The sequence below is a fragment of the Periplaneta americana genome, chromosome 7, assembly GCF_040183065.1.
Source record: "Periplaneta americana isolate PAMFEO1 chromosome 7, P.americana_PAMFEO1_priV1, whole genome shotgun sequence".
NCBI classification, from domain to species: Eukaryota; Metazoa; Arthropoda; class Insecta; order Blattodea; family Blattidae; genus Periplaneta; species Periplaneta americana.
In genome coordinates this window covers 143,767,863-143,789,560 of record NC_091123.1, presented here as the reverse complement: position 1 = coordinate 143,789,560, position 21,698 = coordinate 143,767,863, and the positions used below count along the sequence as shown (strand labels likewise).

General features: G+C 36.6%; 1 protein-coding gene across 1 annotated transcript; it reads right to left on the bottom strand.

The window, feature by feature from the left end:
• Positions 1-579: 579 nt before the first annotated feature.
• On the bottom strand, positions 580-3,193 carry LOC138703514 (uncharacterized). Its single transcript, XM_069831425.1, has one exon. The coding sequence runs from the start codon at positions 2,884-2,886 to the stop codon at positions 1,858-1,860; it is 1,029 nt and encodes a 342-aa protein (XP_069687526.1). The 5' UTR covers positions 2,887-3,193; the 3' UTR covers positions 580-1,857.
• Between the last annotated feature and the right edge of the window lie 18,505 nt (positions 3,194-21,698).

Here is a 21,698-nt window from a genome sequence, read left to right as displayed (position 1 = left end):
TTGTTAGCAATTTAAGAAAAAACTGCTTACAGGCCGAAATATTGAAATTAAGGCTGAAATAACTATTGTATCAAATTCTACCAAGCATTAGAGTGTGAAACTTAGTCCTTTTCATATCTAAATCGATGTATCTACACCCAAAGAGCAGTTATTACATTACAAACTCATTTCCACAAAATTAGCGACTTAGGCCCTTTCATAAATAACCCATTCATATATACCAAACAATTTTGTTATTTAAATAAACTATCTACAGAGAATTTAAAAAAAGATGGCCAAGTAAATAATTTTTAATTGTAAGACTTGTCCTCTTCATTCGCTCCGACACTTCACTGTAGTTTCGTATTCAGAAAATGCTACCTAACATTATTAGATAGTTCTATAAGAATGGAAAGGAATGACAGGAGGTGTTTAATATAGTACGTCGGCTCACATACAGTTCATACGATCAGTGTTATTCATCATCCAGTTCCATTAACACCACTTCACCAAGATATAACACGCAAATGAAATCGGTTACCTGATCGTATAATCCGCATGTTTCGAGACAGACGTACCATTTAATTAACAATCAATGAATTTGCAAGAAAACATTGTTTATTTTTTATAATTTTCTTATATTCTTACCAATATATATTTACAAGACTCCTAAAACAGAGTTGAAATATTAATTTTTCAGCGGATTTACAGTAGCCACTGTGACCGAATCACTATTCAAGCTGCAATTTATTTACAACAATAGCAAAATAAACATTACCGTGTATTGCGACGCAGCTTCCAAGTGGCACACACACATATTGCAGTGGTCAAAGCAGACGCCAGTAACAGTGGTATTAACGTTTCACACACAATTTTGGCAACACTGTATGTGTCGGATGAACCCTCCAGCCTGCCTTTGGTCCCTTTATACATCAGCATCATTCCATTTTGAACAGTCTGAAGGGTTCACAAAAGCCTAAGGGTAGACACCTGGCTTGGATTTCCTTTCAACATATCTGGGTATAACTTCGCCAGTCGGAGGGTAACGCGTTGGGAGAGGAAGGATGTGTGAGAAGGGGGGCAACAAAACCGGTTGTTACCCGCCAGTCCAACTACTGAGTCAACCGTCTGGAACAATTCCCACACTGTTTGCAAATCGAAAGCATTCAAACCGTACTTTTAAGTAATTTTAGGCCTGTCTAAATGTATAAACAGAAATTACAAATATAAATTTGTATAATAAATGCTCATATAAAAATACCACTGCCACATTTGCCTAGGCTCTCTCAACTACATATAATGATGTAGAAACCAATTTAGAATCCCCTCAAAAATCATTTCACACTTTTTTTTTTCATTTCACATCGTTTGTAGAAAAAAAAACCTAATTTACAACTCGCTTCGAACACCAATTATATACAATTATGAACACAATACTTATAAAAATACAAGTGTCGTATTGTCTATGTCATCGGAGTTTGGAAACGTTTAAACAGTCTTTATATAATCGATGTACAAGTCTTCGTATCACACAATATTAACACGTTCATTTAGAATACAAAGAGATCACATTAGCAAGTTCGTTGGTTTTGTGTGATTTATAAATAAGCCCTTCGTTTGTGGCAACACTGCTATTTTGGAGAAGGGGAAGCGATTCAACAAAGTTCTATGAAAAGGAGGGGGGGAAGGTAAAATGGTATGGGATAACGTGAATTTTGTCGTAACGGAAAAATAGAGGGTGGGGGTTGAGGGAGGAAATTACACCACCTTCGAAGACCAGGTATAGATGGAGGAACGGAAGTCGTTAAACGGATGCTGCTCTTCACTGTCGGGCTAAACGGACGTTAAAAACCAAAGTTCATATGATTTCGGTGGGTTTTAAACTGTCATCGCAAGAAACGGTCTTTGCTGCAAAACGTCAACACCTTCCTTGGCTTGAGCCGAGCAGAGGTCAGGGGTGGATACGGATCGCGTAAGTTTCCCAATTCCCGCCCCCGCTGACATGTCCGCGGCTACTGCTGCCGCCGCCGCTGCGTTACCTGTCAAGTTCCCGAAACTGAATATAGACACTAGACTCGTGATTCTGTCGATTTCCATTGTTGTGGACCCTTTGCCGTCTTCTTGAACATCATCGTCATCGTCGTCCTCATCGTCACTGCACGACACAACACAGTCCGCTAGCAGAGCAGAATCGTCCAAGAACACAGAATCGTCACCTTCACAACAACCAGACGTAGTTTTGGCTCGTTTCGGCAGTATGGACGACACCGCTTCCTCAGTTTCCCACTCCGCAACCGCTCGTCGTCTTTTCAGGCACCTCGTCGACGAACACGAACTTGTCGAGTTTGATCTATCACGAAGGACAACATTACTGTCCGGCCGGGGCGGCGTTTTGTCCAAGTCCAAATACGTAGGGGTTTCACTTTGTGGACTTGTGTGGTAAGGGGGCGGCGTCTGGTTTTCCTTGTCGTCTTCGTAGGACGGAGCGGACGACATGTTGTCTGCACACCGCACGCAGGACGCGGAGGGCTGAAGAAATTCTTGGAGGTGGGGTGCTCCGGACGACGCCTCCTCGGAGTCTGGTGTGGACTGGTGCGACGACCCGATGCCAGCCTCCTCCGGTGTTAAAGCCACTAGCCCCTCGTCGTCGTAGTTCTGCTCGTACTCGTCGTGTTGCTGGTGGTCCTGCGGAGTTGTGGCCGAGGATGATGTCACGTACCCGCTGTTCGCGCCATTCTGTTGCGACTGGACCATGTGGTACGCCTCTTCCATGAAGATGTAGCGAGCTTTCTGTAGAACCGTGGCAACCAGCAGGTTCTTATGCAGACTAACACCACCACGTTGGGCGCGAGATTGCGCTATCTTTGTCAGCGAAATGCTGATTAGTCTCTGTGCCTCTGTTGCCATAACTAGAGCTTGCACTTGTTGAAAGCGGGGTGGATTTAAAAGCTTACCAAGACGACAAAAAAATTTGTCGACTTGCGCACACACTCACTCCACTAGTTCTTTTGTTTTTAGTATATAACTTATTCACAAGCTTCCTTCGATAGCTATCGACTCCGTCGAGCACGTATGTATCTGCGCGAACACAACACTTCTTCCCCGCACGGAGTCTGATCCAATACTACAGCACTTACACAGTTCACCTCCTGGCACTTTCTACTAGAATGGCAGTTGATGTCACCACTACCCATATATGTAAGTTTCCGTTGCCCTGACGTCACGGCCTACTTATCAACCAATCAGTGGACGTCCTTCGTCATTTAAAAGAGGCGACTGAACTGCCTCCTACGGGAAAGCACCGAATCTTCTTCAAAGGTAGTCTTTATGTCCAATAACAATAAGGTTGAGAATCGCAAGTTCTGTACTCTATAAATTTCCTGTAAACTTACGGTACTCTCGCTAACATTGTGGGCTATTTCAGACCGTATTGTATATGTATTTAGATATGGAATATGACGGAAGTTGTGAATGACGTTATTCGATAAAAAGAAAAAATGACCCTGCGTTTCACGCTTCGCTTTGTTCCTTTTCGTCAGATTACTCACCCACGACTGATTTCTTTACGTTAGATGTGAACATTGCGAATAATATGCATTAACATTAATCGATACAAACAAATACATTAATATAATCGTCATCTCAAGTCTTTTATGAATAAAAGCATTTTCTAATTTGTCATTTTCACAAAAAGAAATACTTTGGAATTGTACTGGTATTAGTAAGAAATTCATTTTAAGAGGAAGATAAACATGCGTAACTTTTTCTTTCATTAATGAAAATCATAGATGTAAATTGAAATTTCAACTTATGAAGCAAGAATGTTGAAATTCACGCAATAAACAATGCTAGTGAAAGCGTCAGCCATCTGCCGGCGATGAGCTCAACTTCGTACTATCGTACTTCACATTGATGTTCGCGACCTCTATTGTCACCGATTAAAGTTAAATGGGCCATGATGACTTAACACACAATATCAATATCAGAGGTCAGACTCATTGCATAGTTTGTGTGTAATTTCTTTTATCGGCAGTTACTGAATCATGTCTACGAACATCTTCCAAAATCCAATATTTACATGTATCATATGATGACACGTAGTTTAGTGCATACCTATACTGCAGAAATTATTAGATATGAATTCTAATATCCTTTGCAGTTTCATCACTATCTTCAATGCGGTGTTTACACTTCATATTGTTTTTGTGAATATTTTTGCTCATATTATCAAAAGTAAAAATAGAAAAATAAATAGGGTGTACAGCTGAACAGAAGAAAATTAAGTAACAAATTTCCCATCTCAAATCTACTTCACAGTTTCACTGCATGGAAATTTTTCTTAAAGTGACTTCCACAATGTATTTTTTTTACACATTTCACAGAATACACTAGCCTTCCTGTCAGTTTTTCTAGGGCACAACTGACATCGGCTTTTTTTATAGCTTGGAGGTTCACCATCTTCTCTTCCCATAGACTCTGGCTCAGAAACAAGATATCTCATTGCAGTTATTGCTGGTTTGTGAAGTCCTGTGGGATGCTGAATTCGTCATTTCACTTGCGGAATGATCAACTCCTTCCCAAGTTGGAGCAGAATGTTCCTTCTTCCGTGCGTAACTTGACTGAAGATGTGGGTTCTTCGCCTTCCATAGTATATAAGCATTGAGACATTGTTCAGAAATAAGACATAAGGCCATCTTCTTGCGGTTCTATTCAGAGAATATTCATTTACCATTTTGTCATCGACACCTCCCCCGTTTTAGGGCTAAGCAACAATAACTTAGGTATTCATTGCCTATTCTTTCTCATCGTTCCACAAAGTGTCAAATATTTCTTGTAAGTTCACTTGCAAGTGGAACAGATGTAAAAAAGAATATCTATCGTAATATATTCTCCTTGTAGGCAGCTAGTAATAAATAATAATAATAATAACAATAATAATAATAATAATAATAATAATAATAATAATAATAAATCTCCAATTAATTATTAAATCAAGAATTTAGTGAATGAACAAGTCAATGAAAAACATGTTAATACATGAACAAATGAACGAGGGCGCGCGTGGATATGTGTGTATGTGTGTACGACAGATGTTCAAGACTAAATGACCATGTTTTTTTAAGGTTATACTTTTATTTTTATTTTTTTACCCTCTAAATATTGCCGGTCTATGATATTTCTCAAAGTAGTCTCCAGCTATTGTCCCAGTGTTTATGTCAGTCTTCAAAGACGTGCTGAAAACCATTTTTATTGGTCTTCCATAATCGCCTCCGCAGCCTTGACCACGTGTTCTGAAGACTGAAAATGCACCCCACGAAGGAAACTGGAAACAGAAAGGAAAATTACATAGGGCTGTAGGAAGAATAAGGGATACATGTTCATGTTTATTTGGTAACAGCTAATGACAGAAAAAGGGAATACCTAATAAAAGATGGCATGAAACTGTACAGTAAAGGCCTAATACATGTCACGATTATTATTATTATTATTATTATTATTATTATTATTATTATTATTATTATTATTATTATTATTATTATTATTATTATTATTATAAATAGCTTATTTAACGAATATGCCATTAGGAAAGTTCAGGATAACACAGATGGTTTGGAATTGAACGGGATACATCAGCTTCTTGTCTATGCGGATGACGTGAATATGTTAGGAGAAAATCCACAAACGATTAGGGAAAACGCGGAAATTCTACTTGAAGCAAGTAAAGAGATAGGGTTGGAAGTAAATCCCGAAAAGACTAAGTATATGATTATGTCGCGTGATCAGAATATTGTACGAAATGGAACTACAAAAGTTGGAGTTTATCCTTCGAAGAGGTGGAAAAATTCAAATATCATGGAGGAACAGTAACAAATATAAATGACACTCGGGAGGAAATTAAACGCAGAATAAATATGGGAAATGCCTGTTATTATTCGGTTGAGAAGCTTTTGTCACTAGTCTGCTGTCAAAAAATCTGAAAGTTAGAATTTATCAAACAGTTATATTACCGGTTATTCTGTATGGCTGTGAAACTTGGACTCTCACTTTGAGAGAGGGACAGAGATTGAGGGTTTTTGAGAATAAGGTTCTTAGGAATATATTTGGGGCTAAGAGGGATGAAATTACAGGAGAATGGAGAAAGTTACACAATGCAGAGCTGCACGCATTGCATCCTTCAACTGACATAATTAGGAACATTAAATCCAGACGTTTGAGATGGGCAGGGCATGTAGCACGTATGGGCGAATCCAGAAATGCATATAGAGTGTTAGTTGGGAGGCCAGAGGATAAAAGACCTTTGGGGAGGCCGAGACGTAATTGGGAGGATAATATTAAAATGGATTTGAGGGAGGTGGGATATGATGGTAGAGACTGGATTAATCTTGCTCAGGATAGGGACCAATGGTGGGCTTATATAAGGGCGGCAATGAACCTCCGGGTTCCTTAAAAGCCAGTAAGTAAGTAAGTAAACTTATTTAACGACGCTGTATCAGCTACTATGTTATTTATCGTCAATGGAATTGGTGATAGCGGGATGGTATTTGGCGAGATGTCGAGCATTCATCAGGGATTACTTGACATTCGCTTTGCAGTTGGGAAAAACCCAACTAGGTAATTAGTTCAACCGGGAATCGAACCCACCCCAAGCGTAGTCCCGGATCAGTAGAAACGTGCGTTACTGCACTGGTATTGTTATTCATCTATTTAATCTGACAAGATTCAGAACATAGGGCCTTCTCTTCCATGATAGCATTATTTATTACCTCTTTTTAGTTGGTTACTTAACAACGCTGTATCAACTACTAAGTTATTTAACGACGATGGAATTGGTAATCAGTCCGAGCTATCGGCCTGGGTGCCGCAGGCGGTAGAGTGCTGGCCTTATGTGCTCAAGTTTGCGGGTTCGATCCCGGCCCAGGTCGATGGCATTTAAGTATGTTTAAATACGACAGGTTCATGTCAGCAGATTTACTGGCAAGTAAAAGAACTCCTGCGGGACAAAATTCTGACACACCGGCGACTCCGACATAACTTCTGCAGTTGCGAGGGTCGTTAAATAAACCATAATTTAAATTTAATTTCTACGATTGGCAACAGTGCCTGTTATCTTCGCCATCTATTCATAGAAGCAATAACAAAAGAATCCACACTTACACTAACAAATTATCGATCAGCATCGATTAGTAGGTCGGATATCTTTGAACGTCAGTGTACAAACGTAATACAAGTCAAAGAAGTTATATTCTATGGTCGTCCCAGGGATCTGTGAAGTAGAAGGACGAAACAAGACCTCTGCGCAAGTGGTATGTGGGAAGGCTAGGGCCAATGACTGGTCTGGGGGCATTGCTTGAACGAAGCGAGCAATCACTTGTAGGAGGGGATAATTTCTATCTGAACTCTACTCTACCTTCTACCACGAGCATCTTACCCCTTAGCGGACTCGAGCTGATGCTACCCGCAATACACTTCGGTACAGACAGACTCCGCCCCCATATGCGCGACGGCCCATAATAAATTGTATAAAAAATAACATATCTGTCACAAACCAGATCACATATAACAGATTTCTCAGCATTATAGGCTTTGAAGGCAACAACTTTTATCAATTTCACTATGCTGCCATCTAACGGCTACATACAAAGTCACGTTATAACCACAGTCTAGTATATACAGTCACGAAGCTCAATACGTAATAAATATGCATCCATAGTTAGTTGCTAACCACTAGGATCGCTACTATCGCCTCATTACAGACATTGCGAAATAGTACCTGCACAGTCTATTGTTCCTAGCACCCTCAAAACTCAAGCTTCGTGACTGTATATACTAGACTGTGATATAACTCTCATTTGAATTGCATGGAGCACTTGTACTTCCATCTAGCGGTCGTTACCAATCGACAGTGGTGATCCTGGTGGTTATTCTCTTTCACATGTTACCATTTTTAACATGGGGGTAGCCAATTTGTTATATATGTGATTAGAGGTCACATTAAACTGGTGAGTAGAAGAGCTTTGGAAAGAAAGAAACAATCAGTGCTGTCAGAATTCTAAAGCCCAGATTCCCTCGAGACTGCTCGAACATTCCCATTCAGGCTTAAAAAATCCCTGCCTCTTACCAAAATTAAATATTCAGAAGAGGTTGTATAACTAGATCTCGGATTTTAGGTTAAATGCCTATTTTTTTCTGTAAGGATAAACTAAAACTAATTAAATATCTTCACATTTTATATACAATATGAACGTTTGAAAGCGGTTTTATGGTGTCTAAAATGCGTATTTTTAAGGTTTTAGAGTCTAAAATTGCCTATTTCTATTTGTTACGTAGATTATATATTTTTAAATTTTCGTGTAGCAATGAAAGAGAAAGTTTTGAATGTCCTGGGGTGAATTTGATTCAAATATCCTGTAACAGTTTGGTTGTAGGAATAAAGAAGTTCCTGGAAGGTGTTTAGTTTTGTTGAGCACTTGAGAAGACAGTAGGAATGTGATGAATCGGGAGGATGTAGTTCTCCCTAAAGAAATCAGCATAGCAAATATTGCTACATTTAAATATGCATCCATTGCTTCGGTATCATTGGGAAGAATTTTTTTTCCTCTTATAAATTGGTTCTGTCTAAGAAAAGGCAAAGTTTCACAATAGGAAATTAGAGAAAAACGTTGTTATGTATTGCAATCCCAATTATGAATGTTAATTGTAAATTCATTAGCAAATTATTTAATTTAATTGTAATATGAGTACTTATGTATTAGCAGCCTTAGAGCAATGAGGCCGATGAATTCATTAAAAATTACGTACCGGTATTCATAATTTAAGACTTGACAAAAAATAAACTTTCTAACCGCAATATTTTTTACTGTTTTTGTCACTGTATATCGTAATGCTTAATACTCACTAATTAATTGCATTTTTATAATTACGTAGTTTGTGTATATAGAAATTACAATGTAGCTGCCTGGAATAGCATTTTTAGCTGATTGAAATTGTATTTTTGGTGTCTAAATCTATGTTTTAATGCCTAATTTGATAAATTCAAGGCCTATTTTAAGTGCCTAAAAGTTAGTTTATAAGAACCTAAAACTCCGAGATCTAGTAATGACAGAATAACGTCAATTTAGTAATTATAGGAAGTGCGACAGACAGTGCTTATTACCAAGAGAAATATCATAATTATAATAATATGGTATTTAATTATCTGTAGGCCTAGGCCTACTTTAAAATACCGGGACAAGGTAGAGTATTGACCGGCCACTGAAGGAATATTGCACACTTTTGCCAAAATGGGGCTATAAACCGGTAATTTGCTAGGAGACGTCGTTGCATATAGACCACTTTTACGCTAAACCTAACCTTAGTGTATACAACGTATACTAAAACACTAACCTAACGTAACCTGTCACATTAAGGAAAAGTTTAGGTTAGGTCAGTTTAGAGTTTTAGTATACAGTATCTTGCAAAAACAAATTTTAGGTTTAGTGTAAAAGTGGTCTATATGCAACGACGTCTCCTAGCAAATTACCAATGCAGCTAATAAAAAAATCGATTTAATGTAGGCTACGTATTATAATGCAGTGCAAATAAAAATATATATACTCATCAACATAGGCCTACAGCATAAGTTACGCCCTGGAGAAGTCCATTTCCACAAAATCCAACCATAGTCGTAACTTTTAAGTACCGGTATTTTATTTTTATTTCTGCTGCACTGATATGTTCAATAATTCACTTATACTGGCTATATTTCTTTCAAATAATTCCTATAAAACAACTGAAAGTTTTCTGTTATAAAATGGAATTAAAGACAACTGCTTAGGTTGTTTTGATATTAAAACTAAGTGATAGGCAATATGAATAAGACGTTCTTAATCGTAAACATGGATACATACTCATTGTTGGACCACAGTACAAGAAGAAATTCGTCTTATTGTGGTTGGACACGCACCTCACAGATGTCTCAATGCAGAACCGCTCTATGCAGATGCAATGCACAATCGTTGTTGAACGGATAGGTAATAATCACAGAAAGAAAGTAGATAAAAATATAGATATTAAAAATAAGTCTAGAAAATACTGTATCTGACATTCCCGTCAACTGACAGCACACGGTACCTTCATTTATAATGTCTTGTTTAAAACGCGTCGTACCGGTAATTATGTCATTGCTTACATAACCAAAGATATTCACACCAGCACTCCAAATAAAGTTACGGTACCTGAAATGATGAAACTTCAGTATCTCCCCACACTACACAATTCCTCGGCCTTATATTACTTAAACAATCCCCCAATTAATCCACTAACCTTGCCATATACCTCGGCTTAATGCCACTTAGCTATCTCATTTAACCCATAAAGAAACTCAAATCAGACGTCAGTCCCGTATGTGATGTGGGGTGATAAAGAAGATAGGCTCTTGAAATTAAGTTTACACTTTGAAAAAACAAGTATTCAGCTCAGGCGGAATCGAACCCACGTACGAACGTAACTTCGGATCAGTAGGCAATCGCGGTACTCTATAAGCTACGTTTGTGACATATAACTATAACGTCTTTGACGTTGGTAGATAATAACCATTGACAAAAGCCCAAAAAATGTATACATAGGCCTATGTGTCAGTATGTAATAGCAGTAATGATACAAGTACCTACTTGGTCAACGTGTTAGTTTAATATAGGTAGAACCTTACCTGTAACTTGGAGCGGAATTTCATGCAAAGGAGTCAAGGTCATTTCCTCCATCGGTGTAGAAGACGGCTGAAATTGTAGAATATCTTGCGATTTTGTAAGAGGAACTCGTGAAAGTATGTGCTTTATTATGAGTACCTTCATTCTATTCCTCTCGAATTGTTCACAACGTCTGTATCAGTTGTTTATCACTAGCGAATTTGTGTTTATTTGCAACGATATATTTCTCATTTCTATCGGACACGGCCCCCCCCCCCCCCCGTTTCTACTCCCGTGGTTTGTAGAAAAATATTCTTAGTACACAATAACTATACATTTCACTTTCACATCGCTTCGATAACGAGAAATGAAAAGTCTCACTTTAATAGCCTATATCCAAAAATACGCACATTCACCATTAATATTGCAAAACTATTAGTAACACAAAAAGTTCGAATGCGAAAACAAATGAAAATCTCTCGTTGAAAAAAGCAGGACAAATGCGAGTATCATTAGATATTTTAGCGGGAAGTCTGAAATGTCTAGCTATAACTAGCATTATTAATTATTATAGTTAGGTTCTATAACACATTCATTAAAAAAAATTATGTACAGTAACACAGAATACACGTGAAGCCTAATAATTTAGTCAAAGAATAGGGGGGGAAAAAATGTGTTAACAGTGTTCTATACCTGTTTTTTTTTCCCTAAAGATGGAATTATTAGCACTGGAATCGAAAAAAAAAAACTGAAGATCACATACAGCTGGAAACCTGTTGCTATGGTAACAACTGAGTTGTCAAATGTTATAGTAATGCTACATTCCCACGTAAGGAATATTTAGACCCTTTCTTGTGCACACATTGTTAAACTATGCTGTAACTATATAATAATAATAATAATAATAATAATAATAATAATAATAATAATAATAATAATAATAATAATAATAATCACAAATTTAGCTTCCCTTATGAAAAGGTTGCCACAGTTACATACATGTACACCCTACTCATCATTTTATTTATGCTTGCTTCTTATTTATCTGTACTTGTTATTTTCTCATAATGTGTAAGCTTACTATCAAAGAACGACAATGACACTTCTAACTTTCATTTCCACTCCTTGAGGACCCAATTTTCACCCTTACCTATGTTTTGTTTGGATGCTCTTCCACCTCTTTTCACGTACCTTGAGTAAAAAAGAGAAAATGTGCATAATTTTTATATTTAGTCTAACAAAAACAAAAATAGTAGTATCTACGTAAAGATTTTTTTTTGGTCCTACAGAATACATCTGTTATGGTAACAATTAATATTAGAGGAGAAAAATTCGCTCCGACACCAAGGATCGAACCCAGGTCTTTGGTTCTATGTACCAAGCGCTCTCACCAGTGAGCTACGCCGAAGTTCAATCCACAGCACTGGATCGAACCCCTCTCTTCCAGTGTTTTTCCCTATGGAATCCCAGCCACCAAGTCACTCAACTGAGTGCGCTCCTTGTATATGGTAGTTGACTTAATACAAAATGTCAACATACATACCCAACTTGGAGTCAGGCCACAAAAGGAAAAACAATGGAGGAGAGGAGTTCGATCATGTGCTGTGGATTGAACTTCGGCAAAGCTCAATGGTGAGAGCGCTCTGTATGAAGAACCAAGGACCCGGGTTCGATCCCGGCGCCTGAGCGAATTTTTCTCCTTCAATATACATGGCCACTAGGCAATCTTTTCGATCTTTGGCATTTGTGTTTCGAATATTGCAAAGTTATAATATTATAATAATTGTAAAAGAAGACATGCTGCATGTATTAAGTAAGAAGCTACCATCAATCCTAAGGCCTAAACCCAATCAGAAAGTTTTAAAAAATGTATGGCAGAAGAATTCTGGGAGAAGTGGCAATTTCCAAATTGCTTATCAGCCACTGATAAAAAAAAAAACATATCAGAATCCCCCCCCTCCAAAACAGCCTCTTTTTACTTTAATTACAAAGATTGTGTCACTTGCATTTGTGGACACAAACTACAAATTTGTTTATAGATACAAGATTCTATGGAAAAGGAGGAGACAAGTGGCATACTTGAAAAACCAGAATTAGGGAAAAACTTCAAAAAAATATCCATTTATCTGCTCCCTCTTCCCACATCATTGCCTAAAGCCTTGGTTTTTCTGAACCGACGCGACCAAGGCTTAACAAGGACATTATTGTACCATTTTATGTTGTCATTGGTGCTTAAGCGTTCCGACTGGGACAACACATGATGAAGCAATGTTCAAGACCACAGACTCAGAGATGAAGAAAAATCAGTGCTCAACTATCAGCTATCGTGTGCTCGAAAGGTATTGGAAAACAGTTTCACATAGTTAATTGATTAACTAGTGGACTTACTCGTGTTAATTATGTAAGATTTGTCCGGCTTACAGCTGTTTCAGTGCTTCACGCACCATCCTCAGAGCCTACTAGATCACGGCGTCATCTCGAACTTCTCTGCCTGTTATGTGGGTGTGTTTGATTGTTGAAAGGTGTTGAAGAGTAGTCAAATAGTGTGTGTGTACTGAAATTAATCTATGTGTTTAGAATTTGATCGGGGTGTGTTTTAGTGTGTTTGTATATTTCTTACATAATCTTACATAATTAACACGAGTAAGTCCACTAGTTAATCAATTAATTATATTCAAGTGTTAAAAGTAGTGTACGCAAGATACAAAATGGATTATCAAGTTTCACATAGAATCACTATGGTACTATTATTAACTCTATGCGTATTCAGAGTATTTTATAAGCTATCTGCAGTCTTGCTTGAGACCACTGTGAAGGTTCTGTTAACTGGGAACTGAGGCAAGTAAGAAGAAAAAATAACCATATAACTGAAAAACTAAAGTTATACAGAGTAGGAATAAAAACGAAACAAATCAACAAGAGCAAATAATATAATGAACAAGAAAATATACAATCAAAAGCCTATAAAGAGATATGTTATAAGTACTACTATTTTCTACTCTCTTCACTATTAACATTTTCAACATCCCCTGTGATTAGAGATAATCACTATACATTAACTGTACTCATTACTTGGTTAGTAAAACTTACTGAATTAGCTCCGTTGGTCACTGCACTTTCACTACAAAACACTACACACACACTCTAAATATAATTCACTGCACTTACACTACTATTCACTGTAAATCTCATTACCCGACCAGTATAACCGGATGAATTGGCTCTCGGTTTCCTTTCCTTAAATTTATGTGAATGGTCGTTCCTTGAAGAGTAATTTGTCGGCTGTAATTTATTTTGTATTTACAGTATCTCCAGGCAGGGTCACATCTGTATGTTTTGAATATTGTGCATAATCGAACTCGTGCTCTTCTGTCTGTGGGAGTGTCCTGTTCTAATCTTGAATTATTTATTCCAACGAAGCTTAAGATCCCGGTTCTGAATCTTATCTAATGTAGGCTGACCAGATTTTTTATGGTCCAGCAGGGGACATCGGCAATTTCAAGAAAAACCACAAACACTTACCTAGCCACTCTCCATTGAAATGTTACAGAGAAAATACATGTAACAGTAGATACAACGATAGAACTTTGCACATTAAATTTACAGAGTATCTTAAAGATTTGAATTAAATGCATAAAGACACGTAACTCCTGTATATAGATAATTATAGTTACTAAGAATTCAATTTCAGTACTGCTGCATGCATGGAAGTCTTTCACATGAAGGCCTATTGTATACACTGAATTCTAACACACACAGTTTACAAATACTTGTCTGAAGAATGTATCCTTGTAAGGATCTGTTCATTCCTATACAGCTTCACACTAAGTTCTTCAAATGAGGAATGAAAGTTTTTTTTTTTTCACTTGTAGACCTAACAAAGCTTTAACTATTTCAACTTCCATTCTTGACTTTTCATCAATCCAGATTGAGTTCATTGTGGAGAAAAGTCTTTCAACACATGAATTACTGCCTGGAAGGCACATGATTAATGAGTAATGACACTATTTTGAGAAGATTTTCAAACAGAATGAATTTTTTCTTGAAATGTTGAAAAATATCGTACCACTTTTCACGTGTTGGCTTGTCACAAAATTTCTCATTTTTGAACTACTTACAAATGGATGCTGCGGCAGTTCTCACACTTCTGCGCAATGCGAATGCTAAGATGACCAAAGATAAAGACGCTATGTTCTTCTCAAAGAGTGCAGAATATCTCACACTGTGCTCGCTGGTTCTTCTGTCTGATACTGAGAAGCGTTCAGAAATGTGCTTGAATCGCAGCAGTTCCATCACGATCCTTAAATATTTATGTGTAAAATTTTATTGAAACAAAATCAAAGCTTCTGGGGACAAAAGAAGGACATTTGCTCCCCAGGGACAGAAACTCAAAACTGGGGACTGTCCCCGGAAATCGGGGATGTCTGGTCAGCCTAATCTAATGTCTTAATATGCTCCAATCTGTAAGAATCCTAACATGCAGCACTATATTCTATTACTGGACTTAAATGCAATCTTTTTGGATTTATCAGAGAATTCTCTTAATAGGCCTACCTTTATAGTACCTATTCCATCAAATACAATGTATTCCTTACCTGATTTCCTCATCATTTCTGCTATTTGGACTCAAATAATCTAATTGATTAAATGGCGATCTTACTCGTGTTAATTATGTAAGCATGTGCGGCTTACAGCTGTTTCGGTGCTATTCGACACCATCCTCAGAGCCTACTAGATCTTGGCGCTAGCTCAACTTCGCTGCCTGTTGTGTGGGTGCGTTCGTTTGATGAAGAGTTGTGTCAAATAGTGTGTGTGTTCTGAAATTGATCTGTGTGTTGAGAATTTGATTGGGGTGTGTTTTAGTGTGTCTGTATATTTCATATTGTTCTAGTGTGTTGAGTTTTTGGTTTTTGGGTTGTATGTGTAGAATTTCCATGTCTGTATTTATGTTATTGTATGTGTGGTTAGCATTAGTTATGTGTTCGGCATATGTAGATGTATTGTGTCCTCTGGTTATTGCTTTAATGTGTCCTTTGTATCGAGTTTGGAATGATCTGTCTGTCTGTCCAATGTAGAAACTGTCGCAACTATTGCATGTGAGTTTGTATACGCCTGTGTGGTTGTATTTATTTGTTTGTGTGTTGAGATTTCTTTGTAGTGTGTTATGCTTACATAATTAACACGAGTAAGATCGCCATTTAATCAATTATCAAGTGTTGAAAGTAGTGTACGAAATATTCAACATGGATTATCAAACAATCTCTTTAGTACTATGATTTTTAAAATCGTCATTTAAGTCATACAGACAGGGGTGCTGTTCCACTGTTTCAATTAATGAAGCATCTTCAACATTGTAAATTACTTTTTTATGCACGCACTGACATTTTACGTTTGCACTGCTAGCAAGACAAATCGACTTGAAATGCCACGGTGGACAGCAGAGTGTGCATGAAAACTCTTCTGCTCATCCATCTGACACTGAAATGCCCAGAAACTCGATCACCACGATGCTGGGAAATCAATACTTTAACAAGCATATTTTTATTTCAATAAATGCATTGAATCAATAAATCACATAAAAATAATATGACCATAAGAAATGTCAAAATGGAAGCTCTCAGTGAAAATGATACTGCTACTCTCTCTTAATTATAATTAAAAATTAATTCTTACCTGTTACCTAATGTTTATAACCAAAATAGGAAATTGTTGCAGGTCTTTATAGGGAATAGGAACAGATGATTATGGTGCAAGTTGTGAAAATAAATATGAAGAGATGATGTAGGCTCTTAAATAATGAATTTCTGTAAACACACGTTTTCAAATGATATTGTAATTTATACAAATTTATTAGTTTTCATGGTAATATTTATAACAAATCATTTTCATATTTACTTATAATCATCTTTCAGTTGTACATAAAAAAAATGAGCACACTTTGATTGCAATCACGCGAACTGATACAGTCCTAAGCCAAAATCTATTGTACAGGCCTGATAAACATGCTATGTGACACACTGACGAGTGCCATTTATTCTCACAATTATACCATTAATTTGATGCTTGGAATCAATTTAAAAATAGTATAAAGTTCACTTTTTTCTCATCTTGGCTCAGGTCTTTATCATTCTCAGCATTTCATTTGTACATAACACAATACATACAGTAAAAAGAGGTAAATTATTTTGGTGACAAACAATAAATGGTTATGAAAAGGGAATGTTACATCATATCCCAGAATGTGTAAGCTTGTAAGCTTCAACTCCAAGTGTGTTCCTGATGTAAACGAAGATGAACAGGAAGATCATCTTCATCCAAATTCTGAATTGAAGAAAGAATTAAGTGTGTACGTCCATTTGATATGCATTAACAAGAAATAGTTATAGTAAATGTTAACATAGTCTCAGTTTCATGATGACTAGAGGGTTACCCTCATCAATGCATGTTACATATAATATTCTGGAACATATGCACAAGCGATATTATTTAACAATAGTAATTATTAGGAGGCGGATGTTGATGAAAAGTCATCTTCTTATTTTTCACATTAGGACGATGCCTATTAATATAGAAATCCTTTCTATGTTAATATCAACGTAAAAAAGTAATTTCTTATATTGCGTTTTTGAACTAATTGGTCATTTTTATATTTTTTTTCGGCATTTTTTGGTCATTTTTAATACTTAGAAGAACTTTCAGATCATTTGGAATGCATTTTACTTTCTTCTTTGCTGATAGGTCTGCTAAATCATTTTCTAACCAAATAGATCAGTAGTAATTACCTAATGAATAAACGAATAACAGTGAAGTTTCATTCCATTGAAGGGTTCATTTCACACAACAGAAGTAATATAAAATGCTTGACAACAGCTTAGTTTAAGTGAGGACTTTGACTGCTACTGTTCTTTTGTCGGTACAAGGGTGTCTTTAGAATTTATGTTTGGAAGGGGGAAACTTTCACCATGTCCTGGACAAGATGTTGTGTCCTCAACACGGTTCGGAAGGAATGTCTACTGTAGTAGACAGTATTTTTAACACAAAGATTGCAAGAATGCACGCTGCGCCCACAATTTGTTTTGTCATTCACACTCCCTCATCTGGAAGATCTGGTAACAAACGTGAAGCGCGGAAGGAAAAGGAAACGGAGAATGAAGGCACTGACATGGACCACCCCTGATTGAAACACATTATAAACCCTCATTAAAATCTATAGTTTTCCCTCAAAACCTTAATTTTGTTACATGTGCTTTTTCTTTATCTTAGCCAAATTCCAGGAAGTTGTCTCCTCTCTCCGATATTTGCAGCCATTGAAGTAAGGTGACTAATTTTTAAGAAGTTGTGGTGCGAGCATGGTGAATAATATTTAAATGTCATTTTTCCATTAGTTTAAGGGCATTTTAATGATCATTATAAGTAAATTTTTAAGTCATCAACATCTGCCCCCTAGTAATTATGCATTTTCTTATGCATGCCCATTACATAGTTGAGAAATCTAGATTCATCATGCATCTTACAGTTTTACTAATTTTGATTACTGGTATAGTGTATATTTCAGTAAATTTTGGCTATATTTCAGTATTTGTTTTTGTATAAAAATATCGTTCTAAAGCATTTGCAGCAAATACTACATTATACAAAATTGGAGAACCTTACAAACTGTGAAACAAACATTTTTCATTTCATTTACTGTATTTCATATGCTTTACATCATCAGCATTTTAACTATGGGATATGGGACAAATAAAAAATTATACAAAAATATATAATACTTAATTATTAATAACTATTGGCGTGAATATATTATTATAATTGAAAACGATACATAAACTCACATAAATCATATTAAGAATGTGTGTGTTCCATCCAACCAGTCACATGACATATTCACAAACTTTTCCATCCATTTACTTATATCAGAAATAACTTTTCTGTGAGATATACAGTAGAACCTCTATTATCCATGGTAATGAAGGGGTGGGTTGAACGGTTAATCGAAAAAATCGGATAATCCGTACCACTTTGCTAAATTTTATGTTTTATTTAACGACGCTCGCAACTGCAGAGGTTATATCAGCGTCGCCGGATGTGCCAGAATTTTGTCCTGCAGGAGTTCTTTTACATGCCAGTAAATCTACTGACATGAACCTGTCGCATTTAAGCACACTTAAATGCCATCGACCTGGCCCGGGATGGAACCCGCAACCTTGGGCATAGAAGGCCAGCGCTATGCCAACTCGCCAACCAGGTCGACCCCCTTTTTGCTTACACTTTCGTAATTTCCTCTATGGTCTTGTACTGAACACGCTAGGTAGTAGATCAAAAGTTAACTGATTTAAGTCTGGTTGTTAACAATGGGTTTTGAAGGGCAAGGAATAGGGTGACCAGATTCACATCGATAAAAAAGAGGACAGAAAATATGTACTTAGACTTAGGCTTGAGCCTATGTTATACTTCAAATTACGTCAATATCTATTTTATTACAAAATATTTATATACAGGTTTAGGCTTATATCATGCTTAAAAGTATGTTAATATCTATTTTATTACAAAATAATTATGACAACATTTAATAATAATGATTTTACAGTTAGCTACAAATGAAAGTCAAGGGAACTATTTATTAAAGAGGACAGAAAATATCTATTTAGATTTACATTCGCACCTCGATCTCTCGATTTACTGTCTACCTGTGAACGACGACCACAACATGGGGGAGCAAAGAGAGTTATTATGATTGTTGACAAACAGTATATTCCATCGATGTTGCTGCCACCTACAGGCAAGTTACTTGAAAAAGGCGTCAAATCAGATAATTTCAAACTATTTGGCATACAAGTTACGAAAAGGAGGACAGTTCTTGAATTTTTTAAAAATCAGCCTGGATCCTGGACAAAGGCATAAAAAGGAGGGCATGTCCGGATAAAAGAGAACGTCTGGTCACCCCAGCAAGGAAACACCTTGTAATGGCTGTCTGTGGAAAGATAGGAATAGTGGAGGTCTCGTGTTGTAAATTTACATAATTTATACATTTTATCCTTGATTTTTATTAAACTGCACACAGTTGTGACTCCAATCTCGTATTCTGAGATGAGCCATAATTTCTTGTTCCCCGAACCACTCAGTTATTTGCACTTTTTTATACTTAGCACAACACGATTTCTTTTGATACCAGTGGAAGACATTTTATATAGAAGTTATACAGTACGAAAACTCGAACAGTAGACCATTCTGTGTAAGGGTCTTGTAGTAACACTCTCTAGAAAAAATAGCGTGCTAATATAATGTAAGTACTTCATATATTTCTGTACCGAAAAGAAAAGCAAGAGAAAGACAGTCGGTTAATAGGGTGATGGATAATCGGGGTTCTACTGTATAAATGTCACGAAATTCATACACATGAGCTACATTGTGTGAATCCCAGACGAAAATGGAGATGAAAATGTTAGTGACAAAATTTTGCCAGAGAAGTTTTTAATTGCACAATTAGGCAATGCTGCACAATATAGCATGTCTTAGTAGTGTACTAGAATGTAATGTTTTCTGTGTTTATTATTCTAATTAACAAACAATAACGAGAAATTTATAAACAATTTGTTATGAAGTTATGAAGGAACATAATGCAACTCAAAAATAATTCGTACATTACAGAAAGTTAGCTAATTAAAAAAAAAACTAGGGAGGTAGTTTGAACCATGAACATTTAATTTTAAAGCAGTGTACAGATAGCTTAAGCTACCGGAGTAACATTTATTTGCAAAACACAGTGTTATCACCTCGTGCAATTAAACATTTTTGTATTTTGTATAATGATTCGAAGTCGTCCTTAGTGGTCCCCTGGCTACCATGCTTAACATAGTTTGTCTGGCCAAGAACAATGGATTTGTAAGGAATGATAAAATGTATTAACCTATCTTTTTCCAGAAAAGACGTAAAGCCACAGGCCCCATGTCATAGCAATCTCATCCTCGAATATTACAGCCTAATGTTTTCAAATCCTCCAAGTTTCTGGCTTTGTGGAAAGATATCTATGCTGACCAATCTCTATATTAAGCCTACAGACACGAAACAAAGGTACACGAAATGAGATGTAATAGATCTTCAAAGGAAGCAATGTTTAAGCAATGTAACAAGACCACCATCATTGTTAATGATTTTTACAGATATAGATATAAGAAGATAAAGGTTTCTTCTTCAGATGTCATGAAAGTGCATGGTGGGTATAATGATAATATTGTAATACGGTCTCCTGCAGGTAGTCATAGAAAAATATGTCATTTACCTTGACAGAAAAAAACTGATTAATTGTGAGCAAAACTGTCTATACAATATAAATCACATAATTAAAAATAAGAACAAAGACTACTGAGCCATTTGCATGTCATGTGTGAAAGTCATGTACAATTCGCAAATAAAAAATGCGTAAAACATATTCTACAATATTAACACAGTCTAGTACATACAGTCACGAAGCTCAATATGTAGGCAATATGCATCCAATGACAGTTGAACTTTAGTTGCTAGCCATTAGGATCGCTACTATTGCACAGTCTATTGTTCCTAGTACTCTCAGTTGCTAGTCGCTTAGAGCATTGTATCATCAATCTTCTTAATGTATCCAGCTGTTTGCTGACAACATAAAGTCCACTATAGTCACTGTAGTTTATTCAGTTGTTGTTTTTCACGAGAAATGAGGGGTATTTTGATCGGTGTTCATTATAGATGCCTGTTGCTTGTAGCCAGAGTTGGGGTGTAGTCAATATATACTCCAGGGCTGTGTCTTCTGCAGCCGGTATTGATGAATTTAATTTACTTCTTTTGTGGTTTATGGATGGACAGTATAGAAGAATGTGTTCCAGATCTTCATCATGATTATTACACCACAGACAAGTAGGATTATCCTCGTGGGTATTCACCTTGTCGTTGTGAGGGGGCTTAAACTTGTTGTTTAAGCTAACAAGTAACAAAGAGGTACCCACATAAGCTGCATTAACACCAACGCAGTCCCACTATATTTTTCACTGCTTCTGATTCATGGAGTCCCTCAGTGTAAAATTC